This window comes from Natrix helvetica, assembly GCF_964273705.1.
Source record: "Natrix helvetica genome assembly, chromosome: 4".
Lineage (NCBI taxonomy): Eukaryota > Metazoa > Chordata > Lepidosauria > Squamata > Natricidae > Natrix > Natrix helvetica.
In genome coordinates this window covers 58,642,873-58,667,765 of record NC_138550.1, presented here as the reverse complement: position 1 = coordinate 58,667,765, position 24,893 = coordinate 58,642,873, and the positions used below count along the sequence as shown (strand labels likewise).

At 36.2% G+C, this 24,893-nt stretch overlaps 1 protein-coding gene across 1 annotated transcript; it reads right to left on the bottom strand.

The window, feature by feature from the left end:
* Window positions 1–1,689: 1,689 nt before the first annotated feature.
* On the bottom strand, window positions 1,690–24,141 carry RRP1B (ribosomal RNA processing 1B). Its single transcript, XM_081952495.1, has 16 exons — window positions 23,789–24,141; window positions 23,320–23,402; window positions 17,783–17,840; window positions 16,860–16,945; window positions 14,531–14,592; window positions 12,729–12,858; window positions 11,587–11,651; window positions 11,056–11,222; window positions 10,359–10,450; window positions 10,003–10,100; window positions 9,808–9,827; window positions 8,769–8,894; window positions 6,442–7,154; window positions 5,152–5,286; window positions 4,703–4,769; window positions 1,690–4,294 (listed from the first exon to the last, which is right to left on the bottom strand). The coding sequence occupies exons 1-16, from the start codon at window positions 23,931–23,933 to the stop codon at window positions 4,104–4,106; spliced, it is 2,238 nt and encodes a 745-aa protein (XP_081808621.1). The 5' UTR covers window positions 23,934–24,141; the 3' UTR covers window positions 1,690–4,103.
* Between the last annotated feature and the right edge of the window lie 752 nt (window positions 24,142–24,893).

The window sequence follows — 24,893 nt, the reverse complement described above, 5'->3', positions numbered from 1 at the left end:
CTACCACACACTTCCCTTCGACCGATTCGCTCTCACAGGGAAGGACTCATCCGGGTGCCGTCCACCAAGCAATGCCAACGGGCGGCACCTAGGAGTAGAGCCTTCTCTGTGATGGGCCCAACCCTCTGGAATGACCTCCCCCCCGATATCAGAACCACCACCGACTTTCCCTCCTTTCGACGAAAACTGAAGACTCACCTGTTCCGTTTAGCCGGCCTGGACCATTCATAACCTTATTATACCTCCTGGCAGATATATTTTAACTGGGTAATTTTAATTGGGTATTTTTTAGGATTGTTGAAATACTGTTTTTATCTACTTTACTTTGTACAGTGTCGTATTGCCTCCTCTTCTATGTTTTTATGTTTGTATTCCATTTTATCTGTTTTATTTGACTGTACACCGCCCCGAGTCCCTTTGGGGAGAGGGGGCGGTATAAAAATCGAAATAAAGGTAAAGGTAAAGGATATATGAAAGTATGTCAGGATTCTCAAATTTTGTCGTCAATTTTCATGAATTGATAACCAACTTGCCACATGCTAAGCTTTTCTGATCCAATTGGCTAATCAATAATACAAACATGAAAAAAAAGCTTGCAGATACATGCCAACGGTTAATGGCATGCTAGTTTTATTTTCTTTAATATCTAGCCCTGCAATTTAGGTTAGAATTAGCTAATTACTTCCAATGCTCACTTAATAACAGTGCCACTTTTTAAACTGCCTTGCAGAGAACTTTTTTCCTCTACACAGAATGTTTTAAAAGTTTTCTAACTGTGTATGCCTGCAAGTTGTGTTGCTCGAGCAGATACTGTATGTACTCAACTATTTCTAACCCCTAGTTATGCCCATTTTAGAAATAAGGAAGGGCATAAAAATGGGAAGCATCCCCTCAGACTGGCCTTCCTCCCTCGGGTCTGGAAGAATACTTCATCTTCCATATCTTTAAATTTATGAGGGATCATTTGCATTGAGAAGAAAAAGCTCCATGGGGCATCTTCCTCTTTGGGTCATCAGTGAGTCTTCCTCTGCATTACTGGTAAGTAATTTCTGTATTTGTCCTTGAATTAACAAGAACTAATATCACTCAGTCCAATTTAAGTTTGCCAGACAATATTATCAGACAGTATTGCAGGCTAATTCTGCCAACTGTCAGGAATTCAGGCTCAAGGTTGACTCAGCTTTCCATCCTTCCAAGGTTGGTAAAATGAGGATCCAGATTGTCGGGGTCAATATGTTGACTCTGTAAACCACTTAGAGGACAGCTGTAAAAAAATTGGAAGTGGTATATAAGTCTAAGTGTTATTGTTCTTCACTAAAATAATAAATCACTTGTCTCTCTAGGTTGCATTAGAGAGACCAATTGTATCTCCTCTATTAAAACTCTCATCTCAATTCTTTCTGCTGTTTTCTAAGACTCCATCTCTGATGCCGGCCCAATAGCATCTTCCTATGGCAACATTTTCCAATGAGAAACAAAACTAAATCAACTTCTAATCTAATCTCAGCTTCTTTTATCAAAAACCCATTACAATGACTTCGGATGTTTGTGAGAATACGCAGACAGCCATCAAGAAGCCCATGGACAAATTTGACTATCATTTTAAAAACATGTGATAAAATATTTTTGTTGAAAGTATGTTTAAAATTGCTGCATAAAAAGAATAAATATCTTAACACATAACAAACAGAATGTATAAACATTGCTTTTAATTCTCTGTCAAAAAATGTCATTCTAAAACAAGGTTCATGTAGAAATTGTGATTCAAAGTTGGAGAAAATGAAACCATTGGATACTCTTAGAAGTTTTAAATTACTGCAAAATGGAATGTATGTTTACAAACTAAACTGGGCAGAAAAATGTATACTGCTTAATAGACAGCATGATGATGCACTTTAGCTTTTTTCAATTGTATAATCATTACAGGATCTGCAACAGTATCCTGTTAGTCATGGTCAACTCCAGGTTTAAAAACTGCCTATGCAAAGTGCCTTTTTTGATAGCTCTTTCCCCCTCCCACATGGTCCTTGATAATCTTATCTAAGTGTCTTAATGTGCTAGATATTCACTATATTTTTCCACTGTGCACTAACCTCTAAAATGCAGGCTTTCTTAGAAATACGAACAGTGCCTAGATTTAATCAACTGGTCCTGGTCAGTGAAAAACTATGAAATGTTTAGACAGCTGCTTATGGATGCAGCTGCTGATGCTGGCCCAGAGGTTTGCCCTGTAACACCTTGTATAACAAAAATGATCTATAACTTATTGAATATAATTGATTCTAGGCATGTCCTTGTCGTAAGTAGATAATTTAGACTTAACCTTTCCAATTCCACATTCAACTGAGTTGTTTTCAAAGCAATATCTTAATCTTGATTTTATATATTAGCATCAATCAATAAGATCGTGTTAACACATTTTTCTTCTTTTATATTTCATGAAAGTGTCAAGAAATATATTCAGCATCTGATATAAATGGTAGAAAGATCCTGTATTTAATTCTTAATTGATTTACATGACTTAACACTGTGACACCACCAAAGCCACCTAACTTCAAGTACATAACATTCTTGTCAGTGATATTAACAAGACTGAGATATCTGAAAATAAAACAAAAAATACAATTGCTTTACAACTTTATAAGCACTCTGAAGAAATACTAAAGTAACTAGTTGCTCAGAAGAACCATTCATTCTTTGGAATACAAAACAGAAGTAACATTTTTATTACAAAGCTTTTTTTTAAAAAACCACCAATTTATGAACTGTTTGCTGAGCTGTGTTTTATAGTATGTTGATTAAATATTTTAATAAAATTATTTGATGTAAAATCATTTTATAGCAACATCAAAATGAAGAGAGGCATGGTAACATCAGCTTATTACATACTGAAGACACTGGTTCCTGGGAAGTTAGTCCAAACTATACAAACATTTTGAATCATTCTGGAAGGATGAAGAAGGAAGAAAAAAATTCTATCCTTGAAACTCCAATACCACCAGCAGCAAAAAAGAAAGTGTTGTTATCATTTATCTAAGAAGATAATTGGTGGCACAGTTCTAACAGTGGGAACTCAAACCTTTCTATTCCTCAGCTTGATCCCAAATTACGGTGAATCTAATCAGTAAAGCTGTTCCCATGTATTGCAAATTGACAAGACAGGAACTCTGAAGGTGGGAGAAAGATTCCCAGCAAAATATTATTTGCATCTTGATGGCATCAGCAGGACTTTAGATATAGTGAATCCCACCCCCATCCCCTTTTTGATTCACACAGCCTTAACCATCCTTACCCTGCAATCAAAGGCACAAAGGCTTCTGTAAAAGCGATAATATACAGTAATTTAGTTAATTTTAATAGAGGAAGAACAATGCCTTGATTGAATATGTTTGAAAAGGCAAACTGCATAAACATGCATTTATTAGGGGAAAATACACAGTAGATTAACTTCCACGTAAGTATAATGGCTCATGCTGGCTTGGAATTTTAGTCACAACATATCTGAGGGGCATCAGATTAGAACCCACACATTTTATGAACAGAGGAGCAATTTTCAAATTGCTAAGAATATTATCACACATGCTTAAGCACTATATGCAAAGTGCACCATGTGTTTGAATAGTAATAGTTTTAATGAATACTATTCAAACAAAAAAAAATCCCTTTGAAAAACTTGTTTTCAATAAATATTGTTATTTTAACCCAAAGTGTTAGATAGAAAGATGGAAGGCGTGAGGGGGGAAAATGAAACAGATAGAAAACAACAAGAGACCATTTAAGGTTAAAATAATAAAGACTACATCAAAATGAAGCTTCAAATAAAGCTTTATAAAAATATTCATCAGATAACTTGTTTTTAGAAAAACTGATTTTCAAACCTGAGGTCAATCCATATATATCTCACATCATATCTATTGCTAACAACATATACAAAGCAGTTCTAATCTGCAGCCAGTGTTTTTGAAGAACCAGAGGCCACATAATGGAAACTGTATGTATAGTATCATATTAGCTGGGAAAATAAGATTCTGAAAATTATTCCAAAAATAGCTGGATGTTGAAATGATCAGAACATTTCCGAAATTCTCTTCCATTTATTGGGCTTAGAAGAAATCCATAGCAGTTGGTCTCTTCTTAGCTGGAGTTATAAGAGACTTCTTTATTTGAGGGATTTCCATCAAAGAGATAGAGGAAGACTTCAGGACCCCATGGGGTGGTTTTTGCTTAGGATTGAAAGCCACCCGGGAGATTCCCTGTGGACTGACTAAGATACTTTTGTCTGTCTTCTTAAATTCTGTAAAGCAAAATATTAGAAAGAAAAACATGTCTTGTGTTACCCTGTAAGCATGTAAAGTACTTATGTGTAAGTGAAGGGAGAAAAACTACATCCTTCTAATAGATGCTTTTTTAATAAGCAAAAAGACCTTCAGAATGCAGACATGGTTTAATGTTTAAAATTATTTTTAAACCAATTTATTTTTCACATGTTACTTGAAAATAGATGAGGATCTCAGAAGAGCAAAATATACTTTTAAGCTTCTAGCAAAAGACATGCATTACTGCCATTTTAACAACACCAATGCTTATGAATAATTCAAATGAACTTAAGACTTTGACCAGCAAAAAAAACTTTTAACATTGAGTTTATCACACAAATGATATAACAACACAGGCCTTTCAAGCAAGAAAGAAAATGTCTTACCAGCAGTCATATTCTTATTCAATCCAAAGGTAACCTTTTTGGAGCTGGAGGATTGTAGCTTGCTTAACTAGAAGACAAATATAGTTGTTTTTCTGGGCCAATTAAATATTTATTGCTTAAAGAATTTTTCAATATCCTTATTAGAATATTGAACCAAATCATAATAGTTAGAAAGCATCAGCCAACTTACACCATCATCCAATTTGCCAATGTCCTGCAAGTGGCCAGATGGCCCACAGGTAAGATTTCAAAAGCCATTCTAAAAGCAGCAAGTTTATAGAATTGCATATTTAGTCTCAGAATTGAGACTAAACAAGCAATCTAGAACAAGGTCTCCTACACAGTGATTCATCACAATCCAATCTTGAAAAAAGCCATTGTTTTAATTGGGACTCCCAATTATTATTCAAAACATTCTCAAGATATAAACTATAGAAAGGTTATCATACCGGCATGGCGGTAATGTTTCTTTTAGCTTTTCTAAAGAAGGCTGGCTTTGGTAAAGTTGTCTTTTCAAACTTTACAAAATCATTCTCCACCTTTGTCTTTGTTTTCTTTATTGGAAGGGCAATGCCAGCAGTTTCCTGAAAGAAGAGAAATAACAGAGAGTACGCATAGCATAGTCAATAATAGAAATAGCACGTAATATGTTCATCTATTAAGAATTCTTCCATCCCTCCACCCTAACTTTGTTTTTGTACAGCCACATTAAATCCAAGTTGAGAGATTTATAAATCTGCCAAAGATACCAGAATGTCTTTCCATGGGAACCAAATCTAAGAAATACCATGCATAGGGAAGTTAAAGAATACAAGATATATTTTTTTAAGAAGTTAAAGAATACAAGATAAATATTTTGAAAAGAGCAAAATGATGTTCTTTTTCCAAACAAAACAATTTTATTTAGGATTTCCAAATAAAATGATTTACATTTAAGGGCGTGCAAAAGTTGTTCAATTTAAAATGTTATTTTTAATTATTTTCCCCTTATTTCTCCAACCATTCACATTTGCTTAACAGATGAAAGGTTTAAATGTAGTCCTGATATAAACAGGGGGGGGGGGGGGGAGCATACACCTACATTCTCAATATCCCTAAATGCTTGTCTTCCTTTAGCTTAGACCTTTGTACACACCAGATGAAGCTTGCAGGAGATATTTAAGATGTTCAGCTAAATAGAAGAAGAGATGTTGGGCAGAATCGTGTTACATAGGCTTTGTCTGTTTATTTTCTTTTAGCTCTCATGTGGTTCAGAAGCAAGCCGTAGTAGGGCTGATGTTAGCCTTTTATAATAATTTTCCTTTCAGTTAGCCAATTGATTAGCCTAAGGATATATAAATTAACTTGTGAAATAATAGCATTAGGTTGATAGCAATAGCACTTAGACTTATATACCACTTTACAGTACTTTACAGCCCTCTCTAAGCGGTTTACAGAGTCAGCATATTGTCTCCAACAATTTGGGTCCTCATTTTACCCACCTTGGAAGGATGGAAGGCTGAGTTAACCTTGAACCTGGTGAGATTTGAACTGCCAAATTGCAGGCAACCAGCAGGCAGCAAAAGTAGTCTGCAGTACTACAATCTAACCACTGTGCCACCTCAGCTCTTGATGCTGTTTTATCACTAACCAACTGCACTAGAGTAAGTATGCTCTCTCTTTTCCATTTCAGAAAAATGGATTAAGAAATTTAGAAAATGATTTAAGTTTGAATAATTCAACAGAGTATATCCACCTACTTCTTTCTTCCTTTTCTTGTTTTCAAGTTCATTTCTTTCTGTGGAATTTGGGGCTTTCTTGCTTTTTCTTTGCATTTTCAAGCCAACTGTTTTCTGTTTGGAGCATATAATCCTCCCCAAATTCCCCAACATTTTTTTTCTCTTCAACTTGACTTTCTGGAGCACAACTGGTTCTGACTCTACAAGGGATTTTTTCTCTGGCAGATTAACACTCTCTTCAGACAAAAGCTTTCCAGTGATTCCTGGCTTTGATTTCTGCTGCTTCTTCTTCATAATTTTACCAGTATGGTCTCCTGTAGTATAGTAACTAGGGTCCTCTTCACTGTCATAATTCTGTCCATTCTGACACACGATTTTTATAGGAACTTTTGGCAGGCTCTCATTTTTGCCTGGAGAAGGCTTCTTTATGCCATTGGCTAAACATGTAAGTGACTTCAAGGAAGAATCATCACCAAGTCCTTCAATGGGAATCACTGAAGCAACTTCACTGTTCTCTGTACTTGAAGACTTCTGCCGTTTCCTGATATCTGAGGATTCGTTGGCTGGATCTGGTGTCTTGGATTCAACACTGACTGGTCTATTGTCATTATTTCTAGAGGGCGTGGAAGTACCAGCTTTCTGACTGGATTTTCTCTTTCTTTTTTTCCTTTTCTTCTGTAGTCCTGTGTTGGCCTCTTCTTCCTCACTATCATTCTTTTGCATTTGACTGTTGTCTGTCAAGAAAAATTAAATGATATTAAGTTGAATAGCGTTTCTCGTGACAGGTTGGTAAGACAATTCTACTTTTAAACAAAGAGAAAAATATATCTGATTATAAAAGCCATGATTAATCCTGCCATTAATTCTCACTTAAGTATTTTCAGCTGGTTTGTTTAAATATTTGGGGAAAAGATGAGAAAGAGAACATTTGAACCCTCCATGGCAAATATTATGCTTTTAATAAGTAGCATGTTGTATTAGCAAGGATCTTGGCAGTTGTGGATGATTATGATCATCCATCATTAATTCATTATTTATAATGAATTACTTTCACATCTGAACTCTTTATACTTATGGAAAAGCTGCAGGCCTATCCACACAGCTCTGTGGTTTTCAGTCAATACTTACAGTCAAATAGCAAAACCATTTCTGCTGTCTTCTGAGGGCACTCAGTTAAATTTAATACAAAATATTATTATTGACAATAAAGTTATTACTGCCTGTTACTAAATTCTACTTAGTTCAATAGCATTCCTTTCCATGAAAATAATTTTACCAGCAGCCTAAATTAGCAGATTATATGAAACAGTCTGTTTTAGGCATTATGTTGAATCATAATATGATTCATCTTTGGTTTAGTGTAGTTGGCAAACCCATGGATCTGCCTTAGTGTTACCGTGTTTTCCTAAAAGACCCTTCAGAACTTATTTTGTGCCCATCTGCCTGCTCCTTCCTTCATGCCTGTAGTTGCAATGGCTTCCAGAACTGACACACTTTTTGTCTGGATGGAGAAATGGTGAAGACTCGAAGCTTCATCTGCTTGCAAATGGGATGCTTTGAAACAGAGCAAAGCATGTTGGGATTGCCTGCCTCCCCTCCGCTGCCTCTACTTTTCGCCAGCGGGAGACGACAGTTCATCTGCTTGCAAATGGGGCGCTTGAAACGGAGCTAATCGCTAAGCTTTGAGTCTCTTGTCATTTCTTCATCCAGGCGAAAAGTGTTTGGGCACCTATGGGGTGCTTGGGAACAGAGCAAATCGCTCTGTTCCCAAGCACCCCATAGGCGCCCAAACACTTTTCACCCAGAGGGAGATGAAGCTTCATCTCCTTGCAAATGAGACGCTTTGAAACGGAGTGATTAGTAATTAGCTCCGTTTCAAAGTGCCCCATTTACAAGCAGTTTCATCTTCCTCTGTGTGAAAAGTGCCCAGTGGAACGGGGGGGGGGGAGGCAAATTCAATGCGCCACCCACTCCATCCCACCATCTCTCGGCTTGCCCTCATCCATCAGCGGGGCATCAGGATCACCTTTCTCCTCCTGCTGCTGCTGGGGGCCACCGTAAAAGCCTCCTGCGAGCCTGGCAGCCAAGCAGCACATCTTCCCCCGCCTTTGCCTCGGACTTATCTGCACTTCACCAAGGGGATGGCGGACTACCCCTACTGCCCCTATGCGCTCGTTGCCTCAGGCGTTAGCCACGCCCATCTTTAGGGTAGGACTTATAATCAGGCTAGGGCTTATTTTCAGGGAAACAGGGTATGTACAAACCACACCTTTATGCTTGATTCAACAAACTGTAATTAAAAATAAATGTTTAGTGTTATCAGGAAACAAACAGATTTTTCCCCCTACCATTTTTTCCCAACTGAGCTTTATCTAATGGTTTTCCAGATTTTCTTTTCAATTTCCTCCTGCTGAAGGTATCATCATCCTCATCTGTAGAGACATCTTCAGGGAAATCATCTTGAGGGAAACTCCCTGAAAAGGACATCAGAATAAGAATTGCCAATAAGCCAAAGATTCTTGGAAAGATTCTTCACCCACATTAACATCCATGCTTTTATTAAACGCATGCATATATTCTATCATGAATATTTATAGCAAATAAAACATTTACTTGAATAAGAAGGGAAGGAGCAAAACTGAAATCAGTGGTAGGTAATCAGGGCCCCAGGCTTAATTGCAAAGAGCCTTTCAAGATAAAGATAAAAATAAAGATAAAGAAAAAAATAAGCATGTTATCTAAATCATCAGAATGTTACTAGTCTGCAGTCAATACTACATAAATATCTCTGCACACAAGCAATATGATGCACTATTTGTGTTTTATAATACAATACAACAATAGATTGCCAGTGATTTTCATCTCACAGAAACCTAATAGTAAGGAAGAGTGGAGGGAAAAGGAGCTGGCCCCACATATTTTTGACACTGACTCCAGCAACTGTAATGACTATGTGGCTTTTCATGAAGATGAGAAAAGGTTCTCAAATCCCAGCTGTAAAGAGTACTTCAATCTGATGTTGGTGATAATTTAAGTCCAGTTCAGGTACTAGCATATTGCCTGAACTTGAAAGAAGCTAGGAAAGATCAGACTTGGTTGGTGCATGACTGAGAGACCACCAGGAAACCCTAGAGTTGTCTGAGAATTCCAAAATTATCTCAGAAAATGAAATGGCAAATACTTCCATATTGTTCCCAAGATCACTATATGGACATGGTCACAAAGCCATCAGAATTAGAAAATAACTCAAGATACTTTATTTTCACTTAAGCATTGATGTGGAAAATCATGATTATCCCTTCAAAGGACAATACATTCAACCCTAGTGTCTATTTTCTACTCATGTTATGCTTTCTCAAAGGCTTGAACAAAATGAGGAAGTCTTACCTTCTGCAAGATCTTGAAATCTGGAAAGAGAAGTGAAAAGAAATTATATTGTTTTACTCATCTACAAACCTTCCATAACAGAAAGTACTGTACTTATTGGTATGGAAAAATGAGTTTTAAAAAGGAAGGACTTAAGTATTAAGAGGAAAAAAAAAAGATTACCCAGAGAAATCATAAGAATTTCAGGAAACATACTTTTTAACCAATTTGTAGAGGCGCTTTCTGTTAAAAGCAGGCGTGTTTTTTCTGCTGCTCAACTCAAAGATTGTGCGGGCAATTGCTTCATAATCAAACTGTCAAAGAAAGAAAGAAAGCAATTTAGATCAGTTTTAAAACTGGTATCATTCAAAAATGCTAAAATTTTAGTATCATAACACCATTGTTTTCTTTTTTTAATTTACCATCCAACATATTTACTTTTTCTCACCAGTCTAAATCTACAAATTCCTACTAGGTTCCCATCAGAGTTTGATGAATCATTAAGTATCACAGTAAAATATACTGTAACTAGTGTTCTAAAATTAATATTGTTTGATAAAGGTGGAGCCTACCTGAAGAACAGGTCCAATGTTAGCATCTATATCTTTTGAAATATTTCCATGCGCCTCTGAATTTGGAGGCTGTTTGTTTGACAAGCCCTTGCCTATATTATGAAGAAAAAAACAAAAATGAGGTATCAGAGATCGAATAGATAGTCCTATCCACTTCAGTCCCACTCACTCTGCTCATCATGGCGAAAATATTTCCTGCCTTCATTTAGCCAATGAAGTTGAGTATCTCCAAGAAAATGATTGCATAATTTATCTTGTGAAGTCTTGTCATTGTATGACCAAATCTGTTAGAGGACCTTGAGAGCGCATCTGAGTATGTAATATGAGGAAATAAGGGGAAGAAGTCCTGATATATGAGAAAAAAATCCTCTCCTTTAACACTGAACACAGCCTATAAATAACGTTTTCAGCAAAGATGGTATATCTGAAATCAGTGTTAGGAGCTGGAGGAAATAAAAGAGAACACAGTCTTTTATAAATACTGAACAGAGGCTTGCTAGAAGACAAAGCAAAACTTTAAATTCTGCTTGGAAAACAAATGTGTCAGGAAATATATTTTACAATGGATTCCTCTAATTTCAATTTCCTTCTAAATGAACTGGATTCACAGAAGTTTCTGTGCTAAAAGAAAGCTCTGTGAAGAAAACACTTTTTCTAGAATTTTCCAAAGCAAGTGTCTGAGAAATGAGATTCTCACCTCTGGCCATTTCTGTATCTTCTTTGTCGCTCCATTTTTCGTTTTCTAAGGAACTGTCAACATCACTGCCAGTTTCTAGTTCTTTCATTAAATCTTCTATGGCAAATGGGGACTGATCCACAATGGTTTCAAAGATGCCACAGATTATGGCTTGCAGCATAAGATGACTGAACAGTGAAAAGATGGGGGGGGGGAATATATTTAGAGAATGTGGTTAATACAACTTCTTTGTAGTCTAACTCTTAAATGAGTTTTGAGTAATTCAGAATCACATGATTATAGCTTCCTAATTTTCTGAGGTATGCAGGAGGGTAAAGAACAATTATTTTTATAATGGCTACATAGAAATGTTGTTGCTATAGTTACACATACTTTTACTTTCAGGCATTTTAAAAAATATATATATTTCTCAGTCAGCATGTTGCTATCCTTCACAGTAGCTTTTCCTTTATTCTGCACCTCCATTCAGATTTTTATTTACTATTTTTAAAACAGTAGATTAATATAAATATTGTCAAGATTTGAACATACTCCTTGGTCCTGGCAATGATTTTGCAGAATGGTTCAATAAACTTAATGTTTTGGGCTGCTGTGAGCTGAAAAGATAAAATACAAAAATTAGTTCGACATAATCATTATCAGTCAGTTCTAAAATCATTATGCAAAATCCAAGAGCTACCTGAAACTGAAATATCTTATTCTAGAAGAAAAAAGAAATAATGAGAAAAGGTAGAGTTAATTTGGAATGATTACATAATCAACTGCAATGCTTTCAAAATTTTGAGCAATTCTTGTAGAATAGTCATTTCAGCAGTTATCGGCACTGATATAATCAGTACTGCAATGATTGTGTACTACTTTCTAATAGAAACATTCAAAACCAGAAAAAAATGGAAAAGACATTTCTATTGCCGTCGCTCCACGGACAACTGCAGTTTATTTATATATAGTAGACATAAAGGGCAAAGCACTACCAGCAAATAGAAAATATTGATTATTGGCATAAGATGTTCCAAAATAATGATGAACTGGTTAAATTAATAGTATAACTCTATAATACAGAAAATACACATTGTAAATATTGTTATGCATAGCTACAGATAAGCTGACTCTTGAAATTTAAACTAAAATACTATATAGTATTATAGTCATAGAAAATAGGGTATTGTCACCCTTCAGTGAACATCCGGGGAGAGGGGGCGGTCTAGAAATCTAATAAATTATTATTATTATCTTTTGCTGACAAGGTTTTTTTGGTGATACCTATGGATTTGTATTTTTTGACTTAAAAGATAAACGATTTTGAAAAGATTTAGATTTAGGGAGGGTGACAAGCTATTAACATGTTTTTTTTTTTTTTACAAACTGGGATTAATGGGTAAAGTTAACTTTTTTCACACTTCTTTTTCATGCTTGTTTCTTTTTGTATTTTCTGTTTGTACGCTTATTTACTTTTATTCCTTTCATGTATACAAAACTAATTGGAAACCAGGATACTGTTCACAAAATAAAATAAACTGAGCCTTAGAGCATCACACAGTAAAAACTTGACACCACTGATTTTAATACATTTTATAAAGAAGTAAAGTGTGATAATCTTCCCCTAACCTGATGCTTTTCAGGTGTTGGGGCCAGCATAGAGAAGCCTAAATGTCATGCAATTTGCTACTGACCTCTTTAGCTCCAATGTTAGCCAGTTCTTCCAGATAGATATCAATGAAATGCAATTTAATACCAATGGGAGCATGGCTGTCTGGATGCATAACTTCCATTATTAACATGTTCAGAAATCGTTCAATTAAACTGGAAATGTAAAAAGAAAGTTTGTGGCATAGACTATTCAGTTGCATTACATCATAAAATCTTTTGTCAGGTCCAAAAAGTGCTCACCTAAATATATTTGGCAAAGCATGGACCAAATGGTTTCATCTCCATGTAATGTAGGAACAAGAAAAGAGAAAAGACCAAAACAGGGTCCAAATCTCTCACTAGTATACACTTTTAAAAAAATAGTTAGCTGAGGAGGCCTCATTTTATAACTTCATTTTAAAAGGCAATCCTACATCTTGTATCACAATTTCACTGAGTAGTATCTGTATCGTAATTAAAATTGAAGAGCTACTGTATTTTATAAACATATGCAATTGTACATTTTAATGGTACAATTAATGCAACTTCCCAACTTGGTTTCAGTTTTGTGTCTTCTTTGATATAGAGTAATGGAAGGAGTTATACATAGTTGTCCTTGACTTACAACCACAATTGAGTCCAAAATTATAATAGTTAAGTCATAGTGGTGGTTAAGCAAGATGCCCATATGACCCCCCTCACTCAACAACAGAAATCTCAGCTCTTCCCATTGTGGTCATTAAGTGGAATACAGGGCACTTCGGGGTGGGGGAGGTCTTGGGACCTGGCGCAGGCCTGCATTCTATTTCAGGACCATGCCCCCACAACGGCACTTCGCCAATTCACATATGGCTTGTGCTCCCAGGGCTTGGGCCCCACCCCAAGGTCCCTTTGCAAAGTTTTTCACCTGCCTAGATCCCCACAGAACCTAGATCTGCTTCTCACCTGGCTGGGTCCTCACAGGCCCCAGGCCCACTTCCCACACTTTTGGGTCCCACAGTTTTGGGCCTCACTGCCCCAGCATGCTTTCCTCCACTTACCTCTTTGAAGATCACCTTTCCAAAACAGCGCCCAGCTGATGTGATAGGCAGCCTTCCTTGCACCATTCTGGAAGTGGGCACCAATGTGGAAAATTGCACCCTTCTAAGAGATTCCACAAATGGCACCCACTTCCAGGATGGCAGCACTTCCCCAGTTCACACATGGTCCCTGGAAACCATTGGTTGGGCTATCTTTTTGAAAGGCAATCAAGGACCTAGGCGGCGAGACCCAACAGTGCAAAAAGTAGGTCCAAAGCCTGTGGGGACTCAGCTGGGTGGGAAGCAGCCCCAAGGTACCCAGAAAGGCAGAATGAGGGGAAAGATAGCTGGTGGGGACAGATGTAGTGTCCCTGTGGTCAGTTGTAAAAAGCAAGCAGATTGTCAAGCAGTCACATTTTCATCATGTGACTGTGAGGGAGATGTAGTGGTCATAACATTGAGTATAAATTGTATGTCTCTTCATTCAGCACTATTGCAATTTTGAATGGTCATTGAATGATCATAAGCTGAAGACTACATGTAGATCAGATGAGATTAAATCAAGTGATGTTCATAGAACACTCAGTTAAAAAAAAATCATGTCGGCATCATTTTTAATAAATGAAATGCTATGTTTGGTAGTTAAGCAGATAATATAGATCTCACAGAAATCAATGCATCTATCTATCACGCTAAGCATGATCTGATTCACAAAACTAGGTGCACCATAAAGCATGATTTACAAACACAATGGTGAAGTATTTATAAGGAAAAAAATCAAAAGCACACAAGATAGCCACACTATACAAACAAGAGATATGGCCTACCTTTCATTCCATTCATTTCTTTTCAGAACTTCAAAGGACTGTCTCAGCATCATGCGGATCAACTAGGTTAGGGGAAAAAAAGATGCATACAATTTTCCCAACCACATTATTAAGTTAATAGGACAGCACTTGATGTATTGAAAGAGCTTCAACAAAACAGGGATGTTCTGTACGCATTTTAAGCTAAATTCTACCCCTCATGGAGGAACTGTATGTTCACATGTTATGAATTTAGTACTCAATGCTATGTTGGCTGAATGCACCGTGGATTTCTGTACATCCACTGTTTCTGAGTGGAATAAAGGTCTTGGTTGTGGTCCATAAGTGAGAAAGCAGGAGTGAGAAAGGTAAGTCCAATGTCTTGTTCATTCAATGAATCCAGGACAGCATTTTACAATGGGAACGGAGATACAGGTAGTCCTCACTTAACAGCCACAACTGAGCACAGACTCTTGGTCATAACTTGTTGCAGTCATTAAGAGGGTCATCATGTGACTTGACTTGATTTTACAACTGTTTTTATGACAGCCATAAAATCAGCCATCATGGTTGTTACGTGAACCAAGTGATCATTAAGCAATCACATGGTTGTTAAACAAATCCATTCCCTAAAATAAGTATTTTTGCCAGCTGCTAAATTGACTAATGATATGGAAGTTGAGCTATCGTATAGAGCTCTAGACAGCATGCTTTATAACACTTCAATTTCCCTAAGTATCACTAAAATCTATCTATGAAATTGATTAGGACAATTTTTTCAAATCTGGCATCTTTTAGATACATTGGACTATAATTCCTATTCAGCAGAGCTGAACGGCAATCCTATGAACATTATGAATGAAATTAAGCATTTGTTTAAGAAACAACAGAACTCCCATTACCATGACTTTGGTAAATAACTTATTTACAAAACAATAGGCCTCAGTCTCAAGCAAGGAGCACATGGAGTTTGCAAAAGATAAATGTAGTTTATAAATGTAGACACAGATGGGCTAACAAGAGCCATAAACAGATACCAGGGCGCACAGATGAGCTGGCAGAAAGTGTGTGAATGCAGCAGGGCATGGGAGGTGCTACAGAGTATGAAATTCTTGAAATCTCATATTCCATAGTGGGGTCCCTGGAATAAAAAGTGGCAGGAGTAACTTATCTTCGCTGCCAGCTTCCCCAAGGATTTTTTTGGGGGGAAGCTATAGAAAAGATCAAAAAAGGCAATTGTGACTGTAGTTTGCTGCAATGTCATAATCTTGAGCCAAGTGCCTGAGCACCCAGATTGCAATTATGTGACCTAAGGTCACTGCAACAGCCATAATGGTGTGGATGGTTGTTAAATCACCCTCATTCAGTACCATTGTAATAATGGTAATTGAATTAGCTATCATAACTCCAGGTCTACTTGTAATGGTTCAAATAATTCATATCTCTTGTTGTATCTGAACAAGCATTTAAGAACTAAGAATCCTATTTGAAGAATTATATAGAAATTTTAATTGTATATGCTAGTTTACATAGTTTTTTTATTAGTTTTGACTAAAATATTAATAATTTAATTGTATAACAGGGCATGAGTATTTTTATATAGAACCTACCAAAGATTCATAATTGTTTATACTACATTAACATTACAAATGCATTAATATTCATAGTGCAAATATTTGGAATACCAACAATAAATAATAAAATCTGAACATAATTTCATTAAATAATAAAATACTAAAAACCCAACAACCAGTTACATTACTCCTATATGTATTGTACATTAATTATACAAGTAAATAAAGAGAACTGAAATCTGGATTAAAATTAACAACTAAATATGCTAACTATGATTTAGAAGTTCTTTTCAAACAAAGTTGTACTTTTGCTTAGAAAGATTATTTTATAAGAATGTAAACATATTCTAAACATAAATAACACATTTAAACATGGAAATGGATTTTAAATTGATATTAATTTATTTATTACCAATCCTATTTCTGAAAGTGAACCTTTTGTTGTGGAACAATATATCCCTGAATATATTGGAGGTTTTAAGACAGGGGTGTCCAAACTTGGGAACTTTAAGACTTGTGGACTTCAACGCCCAGAATTCCCCATGCTGGCTGGGGAATTCTGGGAGTTGAAGTCCACAAGTCTTAAAGTTCTCAAGTTTGGACACCCCTGTTTTAAGAAAAGACTGGACAGTCACCTATCTGAAATGGTATAGAGTCTTCTGCTTGAGTAGGGGATTGGACTAGACCTCCAAAGTCCCTTCCAGCTCTATTCTGATTCTCCGTGTTCTCTTTTTTTCCAAGGAACTTTTAAAAAGGGAAGAAGAATTTAACTTTACCATGTAAAATTTATCTAGACGCAATCGGTCTAATCCATTCCATTCACGATTCACAGTTTGCCAGAAAGTCTGAATGAACAAGTGTCCTGTTTTGAGATAATAAATATGTTTAAATTCCATATTTTCTTCTTCAACGTTTTCAGTCACCTTTCATAAGTGACAAATTATTTTTTTAAGAATCCCAGCAGCAGACAGACCAAAGGAACTAAAAGGCTGGTATGTATAGCTTTTTTTGGGGGGGGGGGAGAGGGGGGTTTGTTGCCTTAAACACTGAATACTCTGCTGATCCACCTGAGCTGAAATCTTGGCATAGATAGTGCCAAAGCTGAGAATGGGCAAACCCCCCCCCCCATTTTGTATTCTCTCTTGTCATCTGTTCTCAGAGAACATTACACCAAAGGCCTGTCCAGATTACTATTCCACCTCCACAACAGTTAACCAGGCCCCCGTGGGTAGTAAAGTACAGAGAGGGAGAATAAAAGAACAACAGAATCCTCCTACCTATATCTCTCAGCAGTTTGTGTTCAGAGATGCATTCTTATAAAGTTATTACTTGCAACAGTTAAGTTTTGTCTAAAAATATTTAAGCCCTTTTAAAAAACATCCAAATTTGGGGTTTGTTGTTGCTAACTCTTTCTACACCTTTAAGCTGTAAATAATTTAAATTTGGTTGCCATTTAATCCTTGTATTAATACTAATATACTGGCCTGTAGTAAATACTAGCTTCCTGTGCTGTACTCTGCCCCAGAATATGTGATCGAAATATATTTGCTGCTTGTTGCTGTTTAAGGATTCTGATAAATCTCCAGGAAATAAACTTCTGGCTTCATAACTTATTCTTCCTTGCACTGTTTCTATCTGTGATGCAAAGCCTTGGCTACAAGCTCCCAAACATAAAAGAAATAAAAAGAAAGAGACTTACGAGTATCCATATTCTCGATTAAATGGATTAGTTGTGATATATTATTTGACAACTCCTCCTGGAAATGTAGAATTTTGTTTAGTAATAAAGTCACAAAAGTAGATTCCTATCAATATAATATTCAGGAAATTCCCCTCTCAGAAAGCTGACCTTGCTATCAGACCTTCTCTAAATATAGAAAACTGATGATGGGTATAAGCACCAATACAATTTAAGCTTGGTTAAGCTCTTCTGTCATAGCTAAATACAAGCATAACCTAACACTGAAGATAGAATATGCAAAGGTTTCCTACTGTGTTTCCTCGAAAATAAGACCTAGTCCTATATTTTGGGGGGCTCCAAAATAAGCACTAGAGCTTATTTTTGGAGATACACGATTTCAGGGTGATCAGCCTGGCTGGGCATCCTGCCCCCAGCACGTCCATAAGAGGCAGCAAATGCAGAGACTGACGGTATCTGACAGAAGCTGCAGCCTGCTGGTCCTTTGGTTGGCGCACTCAGCCCGCGCAGCACAGGTGAGTTGATTTCCTGCCCAAGCAGCAAACTGAGGCAGAGGTGCAAGACAGGCGAACTGGATGTGCTGTGCAGGCTGCAGCTGATATGTGAAGATGAGCGTCTTACGGCAGCCCAACAACTTTTGGCTTTCCCACATCCCGCACGGCGCATCCAGATCTCCTACCCCCCAATCTCCATCTGCTGCCAGTGCTGTTGCACAGAGATGATCCTCCCACAGCCGCCCGCTGTTCTGGCCCATCGACTATCAGCTTTCCTGCAACCCGTCCAGATCACATGCCTCCCCACCTCTGTCTGCTCCTTGGCAAGGGAATCAATTGACCTGCACTGCACGGGCTGCTGCCAGACACCACCTCCTGTGCTGGCCACCCCTATCCCCTTCATTAGGGGTTATTTTTGGAGTAGGGCTTATATTAGGCACATGCTTAAAAATCAGACTAAGACTTATTTTCGGGGTAAGTCTTATTTCCAGGGAAACACAGCCTCGTATGTGTTCATGAGACTCTTAATTTATACTTCGGTGGAGAAGCCTTCAGAGACTGTTTATATTTCAGATTTTAGTATATCAGAATATTAATATACCAAAATTATTTACTTTAAAAAGTGGTAATCAGTTAGGACAGAATCAATAAATAATTTATTATAGAAATTGTTAGAAAATCATTTTAAAGAATAAAAACAAAAATGAATATAATGGCTTAAATTTATAAACCATATTTTTAATGGTTCAACTGCAGAGGACCTTTTCAAATAGGCACTAGCTATGCTAACTAGGATGATAAGAGCTGCTGCCTAAACAAAACTGAAAAATAATAGGTCTGGAAAAGCTGAAAAGTTTATCCTGTCTCAAGAAGAATACTATCTCAGGTATGAATTCAAAGTTTTGACATAAATAATTCTGTCTATTTCAGTCCGTGGAAGTGAAATGAAAATGTTTGGATAATAGTGAAAATACCTATTTATTGAGCCCATTATTATTATTGCTGCCTGGAATTCCATGGAATGCAAGTAAATGATTATGAATACTAATGAATACATAGGTCCCTCACATTTATAAATTACTAACAGATGAGCATATATTATGCAATATTCTGCATTAAGATAGCTGTAAAAAATTGAACAAAAAGGTTTTACAGATATTCCTCGACTTACAGCCATTGTTTAATTGCAAAGCCTCCAAAGTCCATTACAATCTACATTTGAATTTACAACCATGCTCTGTGATCATGTGATTATAATTCAGGTGCTTGACAACCAGCTCACATTTATGACCAGGTACAGTATCCCATGGTCATGTCATCACAATTTTTTGACAGGTTTTTGCTGTTTTCTGATTAAAAAATGGCAAAAACAACATTAGTTAAGCTGGACTTGCACTTACAATTGTGTAACTTGAATTATGGCCATCATTAGAATGGTTGAAAAATCTAGTAGTCACAGGATGATTCACCTTATGACTGCAACAATTTATGATGGAAAGTCTGGTCCCAATTGTGGTGGTAAGATGAGGACTACCTCAATAACGCAACTAAGATTTATTGACCTCTTTTTTCACCCTGGTTTCCCAAAATAATAAAAAAACCAGTACCATACAGCACAGCTTTAAAAGTAAATTTCATGACCATGTATTGTTTTAAAAAAACATCATAAATTCTAAATGGGAATGACCAAGAGTAATTACTTCCCAGTTATACCTGGAAAGATATAAGAACAAATAAAGCAGGCCACTTGTGTGCATTCTGATTGCTCACATGTCCCCAGGATACTGTAACAGAAATAAATACATGACAGTTACTAAGTATCAAAATTTTGATCACATGACCAGGGCATTGGTTGTAAGTGTGAAAAACTGCCATGTCATTTGGGGGGGGGGCGGCATTTGTAACTCTGAACAGTCGCTAAACAAATTGTTGTAAGTTGAGAACTACATTTTCAATTTAGTAAGTAAAAAATATAAGGCACATGCTAAATTGAGAACAAGTTATAAGCCAATAGTGTAAAGCAGCGTAAAGCAATCTCTAGAAGCAGTGACACAGTTCTGGGATGCATCAGAAGAAATACTGTAGCAAAGATGTAATGAAGTCCTTATTCCCCTGCGACTTTTCCACTGGTAACACTACATCTGAGTAGTATGCATGATTCTAAACATCATATTTTTAGAAGGATATTGATAGATTACAACAGATTCAGAGGAGGGCAACAAAAGTGATACTGGGACCTGATGACATGTCTGTGAGGACAGACTGAAAGAACTAGGGATGTTCAGCCTGGAGAAAAGAAAACTACCAGACAGGATATCAAGATTCAGATAAGCTAAAGAATAAGTTTTCCATTTCACAGAAATTAGGATTGGTAATGGATATGTTACAGCTCTTTTGTCTAAGTATAAGAGAAATTTTCCTATTAGTTAAGCTCTGTACTAGATACATAATGGAACTGTGGAGTATCCATCTCTTAAGGATAGCTGGATAGTGGGAGGAGCCAACATCATGATGATACGGACTTGTGGTCTCGATGCTCGGAGACCGCTGCCGATACTTTTATCGCTGGGTGGTCCAATCGGACCTAAACCGTCCCGTAGAGACAGTGAACAGGAAGAATACGTCTTGCTGATCTCAGGGACACTGCAAAGTCCCAGATCGATTCAAGAGAAGTTCTTCAAGCCGGCGACAAAAAGGCTGGCCCCAGGTATTTAAGAACTCTGTTTCTTTTAAGTTTGAAATAACATTAGAGAGTGGGAAGCAATAATGCCACTTGGAGGCTGGAGGCTTGAATTTTTGAAACAATGCACTTTCCCTTTTCCTTTTGATCTCACTGACCTTGTAACTCGAGGCTTGGCAACTTGTTTATAGAAAGTGATAAGAAGCAAGGGCACAAATTGTTTTTACAGATGCACTTTGAGAGTCTTATTGGCAGTGGGAGAGAAAAAGAAACAGAACTTTCTTTTTTGAAAATCATAAATGAACTTGTGTTTAAGCTAATTTAATATAAGAAGCCTTGAAAGCCAGAATGGCAGTATCTACCAGCTTGCCAAAATGACACAATATTCAAAAGAAACAATAACTTTGCATAACTGGTTGGAATTCAAAACTTATTGGAAATAACAGAGAGAATTGAGAAGAAGATGGAAAAAATAGAGTTTATAACAGCAAAAAATGATGGGGCCAGAGTCCCCAAAATTGAAGGGGAAAATGATTATAAAGATAAGACAACTGATTACTTTACCAGTGGAGTGAACATGGTTAAAAGTGGGAAAAGAGGAGTATGGAAAAAGGAACTATATCGACAGGAACTATACCCCGGATTTCAAGGCATGGAGAAGAAAAAAGAGAAAAACGATGGATTTAAGGAGAGAGAACTTCTCAGGAGCAAGATTGACAACCTAAGATAACCTGATTAAAATAGCAGATGGAGGGCATTGAGATTACTTAAGTGATGCTACAAGCAACAAGCTGCAGAGAGAAGTCCACAAAAAATTTATCAAGGAAATAAATAGAAGATCAATTCCACAAATGACAAAAGAAATAAGACTGTATTATTACTGGAAGGATACAGACTGATATATGAAAGTTGATAATAAAAAATTAGTTAATTTTAGTAATTAATGATCAGTAATTTAGTAATTTCTAGAGTGCTATGTTAAATAAATAATTGATAAGGATAATAAGGTACATACATGTGTTGGTTTGATGAGAGGAAATTTGATATAATTAGTGAATGAATTTTTATGTACCGCTTTAATAAAAGGAATTGGGATATAAATTGTAAACAGTGATTTGGAAAGGAGGATTAGAAACCTTGTTATCAAACATAACTAACTTTTACTTAGAACATGCTATAAAGGGGTAATGTTATTAGATGAAATGTTACGATGTGCTTGTGTTTTTTAATTTTGGACTATTTCATGCAAAAGGATGTTAAAATAACCACAGTCAAATGAGAAGCGTGGTATGTTGATAGTAAGATATATAAAGATTTTTGATTTAAAATACATAATGTGATTTAAATTATAAGTAATGACTGGAAGAGATGCATGAAAGTTATTTGTAACCAATTGATACACTTTTACAATATGATTAGTGATTAGTAATTTAGTAATCTTTAGAGTGATATGTTAAATAAATAATTGATAATGATAACAAGGTACACACGTGTTGGTTTGAAGAGAGGAAACTTGATATAATTAGCGAATGAATTTTTATTAATAAATAACAATAACAACAACAATGAAGGGATATACTTAATAATATATGTAAGTACTGGCTCGATAAAAGGTATTGGGATACAAATAGTAAACAGCAACTTGGAAAAGAGGATTGGAAATTTTGTTATCAATTATAATTAATTCTTACTCAGAACATGTTATAAAGGTGTAATGTTATTGGATGATGTTAGAAAGAATTAATGAAATGTCATTATGTGGTTGTGTTTTCAATTTTGGATTATTTTATGCCAAAGGATGTTAAAACAATTATAGTCAAATGAGAATTGTGGGATGTTGATAGTAAGATATATAAAGACTTTTGATTTAAAATATACAATGTGATATGAATTATAAGTAATGACTGTGGAAGAGATGCACGAAAGTTATTTGTAACCAATCGACACACTTCTACAATATGTAACGAAAGATGATTTTATTTTATTTTTTTGTGTTGTGTTTGTCTGTTTAATAAAAAATAAAAAAATTCTTTAAAAAAAGGATAGCTGGATAGTCATGTCTCATGGAATATTTAACTTTAAAATAATTAGCTTTATTTATAATTAGCTAAAATATTTTTTGTGCCTCTGAAAATCTGGTGAAGTCTATGGAGATCAATTATGCTCAAATACAATGCTCAAATGTTTTTAAAAACACGTAATATCACAATATATATGAAAATAAAATTGTACACCCCCCCCCCCCATAAATTCACGGACATTGTGAAATTTATCCATGGACCCTCAAAGGGTTGTGGACCTGCCAATTAAGAAGCCCTGGACTAAATGATCCTTGTGATCCTTTCCAACTCCATATAACATACCTGCAAGAGAGGTTTATCCTGCATCCACATACAGTAAAATAATCCTTTCCATATTTTTAACAATTCTTCTTGACTGAAGCAACCTATAGCACAAAAAGAAACTATTATTTAAAAAAGTAAATTGAAACTTGCCCTGCAACTGCTTAGGGGATGAAAAATACCCAATTAGCCAAGAATTATGTATAATTAAGTGCAATCAGACAAATGCCAATCTGCCAAAAATACACAATTAGCAAAAAAACTATGTAGAACTGTGCAATCACACAAATATCCATTTTTCATATTATCCCTTAAAATGTAGTAGTAAGTATGTCACTTGTTATTCCTATAAACATCATCTTAAAGCATCCTTTGCTCCTAACGCTTTGGATACGGTCCTTCCCGTATTTAGCAATAACTAACACGTGTATTTTCGTCTTCACCGCAGGCCTGACACGATGTTTTGTCCCACGTGCTTCTCCAACCTTACCCTCTAGACTCTGGGTCCTGAGCGTCATGTAGCCACGTAGCTTTTTCAGCGCCCGATCCCGAATCCGTTTCTCATTCGAGGCCAACCTCTGAGCAAATTGGATCTCAGGAGGTTGTCCATCAGAGAGGGCAGCAGCAGGAGCCATAATCCCCAACAATCACGTCCTTCTTTCAGAAGAGGAGGCGCAGCGAAATCGGTCTCAAGCCAGGCGCTCCCTGGCGCCCGTGAATGGCGTCACGGACAAAAATGTGTCGCACACATTTAAAGTAACATTAATATAGTCGCCAAACGGCTAGAAAATAGTAGGAAAGGACTCGTTAAAATAAGCCTTGTGTAACTAGCAAATTAAGAGAAGAAATGCCCCGGAATCTGATTTGCAGTGTCGTTTTTAGGCGCTGGTAGTGACTCTTAAGCACGCAGGCATTTATACCTTGTAGTTTCGCGCCAATATTTACTTCTGTTAACAGGCTTCTGTTAACCAAGCTGACAGTGTAGCTTACAATGGAGATGAAAAGTATGAAGTGTTCCGATACTGTATTTATTTGAAATTGACCAGCATTTAACTTAAGTGTCTTGTCAGAAGATTAGGAAGAAATCTCCTGTATTACCATATTGTCCCAAATATTAGTCATATTTTGAAATTCAATTTTGGAGAAAAATATTTTCAGGTTAATAGTAGTATATGCAGTTTGTAACAGCAGGACTTTTGTAGAATAAAATAAATGAAACAAGATATTAGGTAAAAGGCAAAATAGGAAACTTCTAAACTAAAAAGTCCCTCATGTATTATAATAACCACTATGTTTTCTAAATAGTATATAAAAAATAGTGTAATGCAATTTCATACGGTCCCATGAAAAAGAAGTGTTCTCATTGCTTTTTATGGTGATTTGATTACATATTTCTCAATCTACAACACAATAAACTAAACTAATCATGGATTGAGTTGGAATACCATATAGATAAACATTTGAAATAGAGAACATAAATTTTATATATTGCCCAATCCAGAGCTTCAGCTTTCAAAGAATATTAAATAGTTTATGATCTAAAATGTCAATTCTGGAAAAAAAAATGCTTTCGGGTATATTTGACTTGTCAGAAA

Coding starts and splice junctions, on each gene's coding strand:
- RRP1B (XM_081952495.1), bottom strand. CDS start 23,933: ATGGCTCCTGCTGCTGCCCTCTCTGATGGACAACCTCCTGAGATCCAA. Junction 12,859..14,530: donor AGAAATGAATGGAATGAAAG/GTAGGCCATATC, acceptor TTACATTTCCAG/TTTAATTGAACGATTTCTGA. Junction 8,895..9,807: donor ATTTCAAGATCTTGCAGAAG/GTAAGACTTCCT, acceptor TGTCCTTTTCAG/GGAGTTTCCCTCAAGATGAT.